General features: G+C 47.4%; 1 protein-coding gene across 2 annotated transcripts; it reads left to right on the top strand.

Annotated features, from left to right (window-relative positions):
- The first annotated feature begins 645 nt into the window (after positions 1-645).
- On the top strand, positions 646-7,176 carry DKKL1 (dickkopf like acrosomal protein 1). Of its 2 annotated transcripts, none has more exons than XM_036274611.1 (5): positions 646-712; positions 975-1,149; positions 1,599-1,739; positions 1,862-1,954; positions 6,861-7,176. In XM_036274611.1, exons 2-5 carry the CDS (start codon positions 994-996, stop codon positions 7,170-7,172), a joined length of 702 nt encoding a protein of 233 aa, XP_036130504.1. In that variant the 5' UTR covers positions 646-712; positions 975-993; the 3' UTR covers positions 7,173-7,176. The 2 variants fall into 2 exon arrangements, with proteins under 2 accessions (XP_036130504.1, XP_036130505.1); XM_036274612.1 differs by having other exon boundaries at positions 651-698.
- Positions 7,177-9,789: the final 2,613 nt, after the last annotated feature.

Genomic DNA, 9,789 nt, shown 5'->3' with positions numbered 1-9,789 from the left:
CCTTGGAAACTGGAACATAAGACTGGATTTTGGGTTTCCAGAGAGGGTGGGGCTGTTTAGTAGAACCGAAGAAGGCTCCGATTTCAGCGTCCCTACATTGCCCTGTGTTGAGCGTATTAATCGTTTCAAATCCTGGAGAAAACAACAAGGGACACAGAGAAACTATCAGAAATAGGTACAAAAATAAGGAGCGGGCTAACCAGAAGGACTGTCCATGAGCAGAGTGATCCTAGGAACGAGACAGGGAGCTAGGAGCAAGACCTGGAGCACAGAGGTGGGGCCCAGGTGCAGGAGTGTGGCTCTAGGGCAAGGGGCGTGGCCACCTGCGATTGGAGCTGGACAGGCAAGACCTGGCTCTCTAACGCCCAGATCAACCGAAAGGGGCGTGGTCGGACTGAGGAGCTCGACCATGAAACACAGGCCAGGCTGGCTCAAGGGGCGTGGTTAACAAAGAATAGAGGCGTGGCTTTAACCAATAAAGGGCCGGGCTAGTGGGTGAGGTCACGTGGGGGGGGAGCGGCCAGACCGTGGGGGCGTGGCTAGGGGGCGCGGCGAGGGCTCGCGGAGCTCATTCAACGCTCCAGGTGCCCGGCTTGGGCTCGAGACCAGAACTGTTTGGATTTAACAGTCCGTGGACCGCCCGAGTCTGAGAGTCCGGTGACCGGTCTGTGGTCAAGCATAAAGGCGGGGCCCAGAAGGTGAGAAGGAGAAGGTGAGAACTATGAGATCTGGGTATGAATGTAGGAGAAGGAGAGGAATGAGATCCGTGTATGTGGCAAAGCCCACAAGAGTCGGGCCTGGGAGAACCCGCAGGGCCTGACACGCTGGAGGGGGTGAGAGTGGAAGAAAAAGGGAGGGGGGGATGGGTTTGGTAGGGAGGGGGGAGTTGCTTGGACAAGGGGTAAAAACCTGGGCAAAGGATAGGAAAGGCGTGATCGTCTTGGGTAGAGGCTCTGACCCTACTGGTGCTACAGCCTTCTGGCCCACCCCGAAATGTGGCACGCGCTGGTCCTGCTGCTGCTGCTCCCCTCTGCCTCGGTGCCCCCCTCCACTGCAGCCCCGATCCGCGATGCTGATCCCGAGGAAGGCTCCTCCGGTTTCCTAGGCCTCCAGAGACTTCTACAAGGCTTCACCCGGCTGTTTCTGAAAGTGAGCAATGGCAGGGGTTGGGGAGAAGAGGTTCCAAAGAAGAGGGCCTAGGGACAGAGGCATGGACAGGGTTCAGGGAAACAATGGGAGACATGTCTCAGCCAGGCAGAAGGACAGACAGGAAGAGAGAAAACAAAAGGGACAGAGAGTAACAAGGAGACTGAGAGATAGAAAGAGGGAGGGAGATGCGACAGAGGCGAGACTGAAGAGTGGGATAGAACAGAGAGACAATAGGACATGAGGGACAAGAAGGTAATGGGGCAAAAAATAGAGAAAGAAGAGATGGTGGATGGGGGCAGGAGGTGACTAGTTAGGCCCTAAGGGTCAGAAGATGAAGAGGAAGGGGGTGAAGGGAACATGGCAAGGCCTGGAGGGCACCCTGGCAGGGCTGCAGATGTACTGGGAAGTCCTGAGGTCTAGCAGCTCACATATCCCTCCTTCGGCCCCAGGATGACCTGTTACGGGGCATGGACAGCTTCTTCTCTTCCCCCGTGGACTTCCGGGGCCTCCCTAGGAACTACCACCAAGAAGAGAACCAGGAGCACCAGCTGGGGAACAACACTCTCTCCAGTCACCTCCAGATTGATAAGGTGCTTATGCCCGGAAGTACCTCCGGGAGTCTCCCTCAGATCCCTCATGCTGCAGTATGTGCTGGGAGGAGGGCAGAAGAGGAAAATAGTTGTGCTCTCACTCTTTCCTCCCACCCTCACAGGTGACCGACAACAAGACAGGAGATGTGCTGATCTCTGAGAAGGTGGTGGCATCTATTGAGCCAGGAGATGGGAGCCTGGAGAGTGACTGGAAGGTTAGGACATGCCCCCACCCGGCCCTAACCCCCCACCCCACCTCCACTACCACAAAGTTTTGTCATCTGTCTAAAGGGAATAACCAGCTGAGTAATGAGGTATACAACCTCAGAGTACATCCCCACTCACTCAGTAATCTCCAGAGTATTATGTAAACCAAGAAATGCTTTTAATTCCAGGTGCCTGGTAGGCTTCACAAACCTCAAAGTATGTTTTTATCTAAAAGTAGTTAAGTATTTTTACCTTTAAGTATTTGTATTTACCTTAAGTATTGTTTAAATCTATCCCAAAGTGGTAAATCTCTTCCTTGAAAACTTCAAAATGTGATCTTTAATTCCAAAATGCTTTATGAACCCTAAATGCTTTGTTTATCTCACCGTTGTAAACTTTTCAGTGATTCTAACACCAGAGGACTTATTTTTCTTATCCTAAAATGTTTTAAGCCCGGTCGGTGTGGTTCAGTGGTTGAGTGACAACCCATGCACCAGGAGGTCGCCAGTTCAGTTCCTGGTCAGAGCACATGCCCAGGTTGTGGGCCAAATCCCCAGTAGGGGGCATGCAGGAGGCAGCCCATCGATGTTTTTTCTCATCGATGTTTCCATCTATTCCTTCCTCTCTCTCTCAAATCAATAAAGGAAAAAAAAAAAAGGTTTAAGAACCTCCAAGTGCTTGGAAAACCCATATGGTTCTCTCTCTCACACACAGAGGTTTTTATTTCAAAAATTTTAAATCTACAGAAAAGTCTGGAAGAAATAGTAAATAAATATATCTATGTTCCTTTTACCATAGAGCAGGGTTTCTCAACCTTGGCACCATCATCATTTTAGGGCTGGGTACTCTTGGTTTTATCCATGCACAGGGCCATCCTGTGCACTGTCATGTGTTTAGTAGCAACCTTGCCTCTAGAGACACAGTAGACACACCACTCCCACCCCAAACAGTTGTGACAACCGAAAATATCTGGCCTAGATTCACCACTTGTTAAATTTTTACCACATTTACTTTGTTATCACTTTTGTATTTTTTAACCATATGACGATAAATTATTGACATCATGACGCTTCACCCCTAAATCCTTCAGCAGATCTCCTAGGAATAATGCATCCTTCCGCATGACCACAGTACTATTTTGACATCCGAGATATTTAACACTGGTGTCAAACTGTTGTCTCTGTATTAACTTGCAGTGACTGCTGTCACAAAGTACCACAGATTGGGTGGCTTCAATAACGAAATGTATTGTCTCACGGTTCTGGAGGCCAGGTGTCCAAGATCAAGGTTGGTTCCTTCTGAGGGCTGTAAGGGAGTTTCTTCCATGTCCCTCTCCTACCTCCTGGTGTTTTGATGACAGTCTTTGGTGATCCTTGACGTGTAGATGCATCACCCCCATCTCTGCCTCATCTTCATATGACATTCTCCCTATGTGCATTTCTATATCTAAATTTCCCCTTTGCATAAGGACACCAGCCTTATTGGATTAGGGCCCACCATAATGACCTCATCCTAACTAACTAAATCTGCAATAACTATTTTCTTTTTCTTTCTTTATTGATTTTAGAGAGAGAGCAAGGGAGAGGGAGAGATAGAAACATCAATGAGAGAGAACACCAATTGGCCGCCTCCTGCATGCCCCCAACTGGGGATCAGGCCCGAAACCTGGGCATGTGGTCCTGACCAGGAATCGAACTGGTGACCTCTGGTACATGGGTCGAAGCTCAACCACCGAGCCACACTGGCCGGCCCAATAACTCTATTTTCAAATAAGATCACATTCTGAGGTCCTGGGGGTATGGACTTCAACATATCAATTGGGATGGGCCACAATTCAACCCATAACAATCTCCTACAGGACTTCTCAGACCTCAACTTATTAAAATGCAGACTGATCCAGTAGGTCTGGGGTGGGAGGGGCACTAATTTGCATGTCTAACAAGCTCCCAAATGATGCTGATGACACTAGTCCACAGCCCACACTTTGAATAGCAAGGGCCACACAGACATCATTCCATATTCAAATATTCCCACTGGACCCCCAAAGCTGTCTGTAAAAGCTGATGTGATTTTGGACCAGGACTCGACCAAGGACCACATGTTGCGGCTGCTTTTCTGGACCTGGAGCTGAAACACAACTGAGGACTAGAAGTTATCTCTAGTTTGATCAACACTCTGCCTCTGTGGTCAACAGACCCAAGGCTCTGTTCTTAAGATTATTTGATACTGGCCAGAAGCTTATTATCCTCAAGGCTTAATGCTTAAGGGAGTGGTCATGCAAGGGCTTGTATGGGAGTCATATAAGGCTAGTCTCCAGCCCCCTTGTTCCTCCTCTAAGAGGGTCTACCATATGACTAGCAACATGCCAGGAAAATAATGTTAGGGAAACTGCATGACCAGCAATATGCAAGGAGAGGAAAGGTCACCCTAGGGTCCTAACTCTACTATATTTGTTTCCCTAGTTTTGCCCATTGCTAGGCACCTGGGGCTTTCTACACTGGTGCCCTTCTGTACCTGGCCTATCGTTTCTGCTGTGCTCATGCCTGTCTAACTACCTCCTACATCTCCCCCTCAAGAATTCTTGGTTCTGAATTCTTTAAGGGAAAGGGGCATAGGGTCTCTTCTGCGGCTGCTTCCTGCCGAAGAGGGGTGGAGTTTTCCTTCAGAGCCAAGTGGGCCTTGTTCTCTTTCAGAGGGACGATGAAACTTGGGCAGGAAAGAAGGTTGTGATAAGTGTCTAGAGTCGGTCGGCAAAAAGCAGTATTCCCAGAATACGAGTAAGGCTTGTAACCTGGTGGAGACAAATTGTGTTATAAATCTTAATATTATTGGGGCAAAAGCTAGAACAAGAACCACAGTGAATGGTCTGATGAAAGGGAGCACGCAAGGCAAGGACACCAGGGCACCCCTGGGCTGGGTGGCCTAGATTTCAGACGTTGGTTGCCTTGTCAAAGGGTGGGGAAAAGTGAAATATCAGTTAAGAGGGTTGTAGCCAAATATTTAAGAAACTAGAAAAATTCAGGATCCAGTTCAGTTTATAGGTGGAAAAATAAAACTTTGGCCCTGGCCGGTTTGGCTCAGCGGTTAGAGCGTCGGCCTGCGGTACAGAGAGACCCGGGTTCGGTTCCCGCTAAGGGCACGTACCTCGGTTGCAGTTTGTCCCCGGCCCTGGTTGGTCGTGCGGGTGGCAACCACTCGATGTGTCCCTTCACATTGATGTTTCTCTCTCTCTCTCTTCCTCTCTCTCCCTCCCGCTCTGTCTGAACAAAACAAAAAAAAAATGCAAAAATGTCCTCGGGTGAGGATTAATAAATAAATAAATAAATAAATAAATAAATAAATAAATAAATAAAAAGCCCTGGCCGGTTTGGCTCAACGGTTAGAGCGTCGGCCCGCGGTCCAGAGAGACCCGGGTTCAGTTCCCGCTACGGGCATGTACCTCGGTTGCAGTGTGTCCCCGGCCCTGGTCGGTCGTGCGGGTGGCAGCCACTCGATGTGTCCCTTTCACGTCGATGTTTCTCTCTCTCTCTCTGTTCCTCTCTCTCCCTCCCACTCTACCTGAACAAAAAATGGAAAAATGTCCTCGGGTGAGGATAAAAATAAATAAATAAATAAATAAAACTTTGAAGACAATTGAACTAGAGTCTAATATCTACAATACAACAGTGTATTATAGATTTTATAGAAACACAATTTCTCTCCCTAAAATCACCCGCATTTCTATCAAAGAGCCAAATTAAGACATTTATTTATTGCAGTAAGTTCAGTTTTAATTTGGCCTGATTATTTGCATAAACACAGAAGAATAGTTATTGATCGTATAAGCTCTTTTAAATCTGCTTTGCTGGCCCTGGCCGATTTGGCTCAGCAGTTAGAGCGTCAGCCTGTGGTCCAGAGAGACCCTGGTTCGGTTCCCGCTAGGGGCATGTACCTCGGTTGCGGTTTGTCCCGGGCCCTGGATGGGTCGTGCAGGTGGCAACCACTCGATGTGTCCCTTTCACGTCGATGTTTCTCTCTCTCTCTCTCTCTCCCTCCCCCCTTCTCTCTCTCTCCCTCCCCCCCTTCTCTCTCTCTCTCTTCCTTTTTCTCCCTCCCACACTATCTGAACAAAAAATGGAAAAGTGTCTTCAGGTGAGGATAAAAAAATAAAAAAATAATTGGAATTTCAAAAGGAATCTCCAGATTGAGCTTTAATTAACCTCTCAGGGTGATGAAGCCAAGCCACATAGTTGACATCAGTCTTTGCCTGCAATACCTATATGTTTAGGTAAATTCTTCAAGTTCTTGAGGTCCTCAAAAATGTCAAGTTTCTTTCTTTGCTATCTTCCAGGAAAGTAACCTTTGTTCCTTACCTGGAAAGGCTGGCATGAACCATGAAAATAATAAGCAGCAGGGTACCAGGATGTTTTTCCAAGGGGCTTTTACCGGTTTACAAAGCCAATCCTAATTCCTTAAAGCTTTTCTGATAACACCCAGAATCTATATATGTCCCTCTCAGTCTGGCATTCTTGTCAAAGTCTTGACTAATAACATTAAAATAAAAATCACCACATTGCAATTGTGGTCATGATTCTTTAGTAATGCCAAGAGCTCTTAATCCAAAAGTGCTTTGTACATTTCAAACTGGTTTCCAAACCTCACAGTATGTTTAATCCTAAAGTGTTTTGTAATCCCAACAGACATTTTAAACCCCAAAGTGCTTTTGAAACCTTCAAAGTGTGTTTTCAATCCCAAAGTAGTCTATTTTTAATCCAAAGGTGCTTGTAAACCCAAGTGCTTTGTAAACTGCAGTGAGTTTTTAACTCCCAAAGCGGCCTGTAGGTGGCAAACTGAGTTAAATATGACGGTGGGTTCTGGGTGTCCTACGGTCATCATTTAGATTTTGAGGTGATCTCCTTGTCCCTCCTTTCCCAGGTACCCAAGATAGAGGAGAAGGAGGCCCTGCTGCCCAACCCAAAAGCCATGGACAGCTTTCACCCTGAACCTCATCCCCGGGTGGCCTTCTGGATTATGAAGCTGCCACGGCGAAGGTCCTACCAGAACGCCCAGGAGGGCGACCGCTATCTCAACGAAAAGCAACACCGCCTGCAGGCCATTCGGGATGGGCTCCTCGAAGGGACCCGAGAGGAAGCCCTGCAAAAAGGGACCCAGGGCTCCTCCCATTTCAAGTTGCCTGCCCGAAAGACACACTTCCTGTACATTCTCAGGCCCTCCCAGCAGTTATAGGGGTGGGGATGGAAACACCTGCATGTATCCCCCACCAGACCCCACCCCAAGCTCCATGTGGAAATAAAGTTCTTACACTAAACAGCACTATCTCCTTTCAGGGTATGACCCCAAGCCTTAGCCAATCGGGCCATAGCAAATCCCAACAATACAAAGATAACTTAGGCAGTCGTAAAATACTTGGAAATGAAGCAATACACCGCTAAAATAATGTACAGGTCAAATTAGTGAATTTTTTTTTTTTTATCCTCACCCGAGGATATTTTTCCATTTTTTGTACAGATAGAGTGGGAGGGAGAGAGAGAAAGGGAGAGAGAGAGAAAAACATCGACGTGAAGGGACACATCGAGTGGCTGCTACCCGCACGACCAGCCAGGGCCGGGGACAAACTGCAACCGAAATTAGTGAATATTTTAAATTGAATAATAATGAAATGTGACAAAAATATATAGGGTATAGCTCAAGAAGGTCTCAGAAAGCAAATTATGCTTAAATGCGTATATTAGAAAAGAGGCTAAATAATAATCTAAAAATATCACTGATCTAAGCACTCATTTCAGAAAGCTATAAAAATTTAATTGAGCTGTAACAAGATTTAGCACTCTGCCCTGGCCGGTTTGGCTCAGAGGTTAAGAGCGTTGGCCCGCGGACCAGAGAGTCACGAGGTCGGTTTCCACTAAGGGCACGTACTTCGGTTGCAGTTTGTCCCCGGCTCCAGTTGGGGTTGTGTGGGTGGCAACCACTCCATGTGTTTCTCTCACATTGATGTCTCTCTTTCTCCTTCTCTCCCTCCAGTTCTGTTTGAAGATAAATGCAAAAATGTCCTCAGGTGAGGATTAAAAGAAAAAAAAATTAACACTAAGTATTTTACCATTGTACTATAAAAAAAAAATTTTTTTTTAGGTGTTACAAAATTACCTGGACCTCAAAAAAGGAAGGAACAAGAAATACTGATGGAATATAAAGTGAAAATATACTAATTAAGCTAATGGGGTCTACCACTTGCTAGCCTGTGCTAACAAAACACTTGGCAAACTTTCTTGTTGCAATCTCATAAGACCCCATGAGATAGATATTATTTGTCCCCATTTTAGAGAAAAGACTGACTTTCCGAGAGGTGAAGTCACCAAAGTCACACAGCAATGGCACTAGGTTTGTCCCATTCTATATCTCTCTTAACCACTCACCTTATCACCTGCCAAGCAGGTTCTTTCCCAGGCTTTACAACAACCTACCAACTAGTAGAGAAAATAACTATTAAACAAGGGTTACCACCTTAAGTCCTCAAGGTAAACTAAGGAGTAATTATCTCCATTTCTGGGAGAAAAACAGATTCAGAGAAGGCAGCCACTGTGCCATGGTTACAGCTAGGAAGCGATGGAGGCAAAATTCAAACCTAAGAGTCTGACCCCAGGCCCACAATCTCATCATCATTCTACACTTAAGAGTCATGGATTCCATCCACTCACTTTTTTTAAGTGCCCACACTGGGCCAGGCATATTCTAGACCTCAAGCAGTCTCCTACCGCACATAACTCACATTCTGGTGGGGGTGACAGACATAAAGCAATTATAGAATGTGTCACTTTTGTTGTTGTTGTTTTCTTTATTGATTTTAGAGAGAAAAGAGAGGGAGAGTTAGAAACATCAGTAAGAGAGGACATCTATTGGCCGCCTACTGCATGCCCCCCACAGGGGATCTGGCCCATAACCTGGGGCATGTGCCCTGACCGGGAATCCACCGGGAATGGAACCAGGACCTCTTGGTGCATGGGTAGATGTTCAACCACTGAGCCACACCCGCCAGGCCGTTATTGTTTAATCCTCACCCAAGGATTTCTTTCTCATTGCTTTTCAGATAGAGTGGAAGGGAGAGGGGGAGAGAGAAACATCGATGTGAGAGAGAGACACCGATTGGTTGCCTCCCACACCACCCTCACCGGTGCCAGGATCAAACCTGCAACCCAGGCAGGTGCCCTTAACCCAGAATCAAACCTGCGACCCTTTGGTCTGCGGGCCAACACTCTTAATCCCTGAGTCAAACAGGCCAGGGCTAGGATGTTTCACCTTTAAGACGTGCCACGAAGACCACTAAAAAGTGGACAGTTTGAGCTAGCAGAGAGATTGCGATTTCATCCCAAATGCTCCTTCTCGGGAGTCAATTTTGGGTGTAATTCTCTCCATCTCTCTAGCGGGAGAAGCTGAGAATATTTTGTCCGCATTCTGTCCCAAAAGGAGTGAATGGAACAGTTTGGGAAAGAATCCTCTTGGGACTGGAGCCACAAAAGGCGCGGGGGTGATGCGACAGTACAGGGCAGGACGCTATTGTGACGGTGACCGGCAGCCTGTCGCGGAACAGACGGCAGAAAGGCCACAGCTTGGTAGCTGATAAGTGGGGCTAAACAAGAAGACTCTCAGCCCAACTTTCCGTTGCTTGGGCCTTTTTCACTGAAGCTTAGGTCCGTAAAGGAGACCCCAACGTAGTGGACGGAGCCTCCCGCCCCTTCCTCTACCAGCGATAATCTCTCCAGCCTTCCCCACTGTGCCAGTATGCGCGCGCCCGCTCCACTGGGTTGGGCGCGCGCCCGATCAGCCCTACGCATGCGCAGCCTCGCTG

Source organism: Molossus molossus, unplaced genomic scaffold (assembly GCF_014108415.1).
Source record: "Molossus molossus isolate mMolMol1 unplaced genomic scaffold, mMolMol1.p scaffold_m16_p_21, whole genome shotgun sequence".
NCBI classification, from domain to species: domain Eukaryota; kingdom Metazoa; phylum Chordata; class Mammalia; order Chiroptera; family Molossidae; genus Molossus; species Molossus molossus.
The sequence above is the reverse complement of the archived record's forward strand: the minus strand, read 5'-3'. Positions and strand labels throughout refer to the sequence as shown.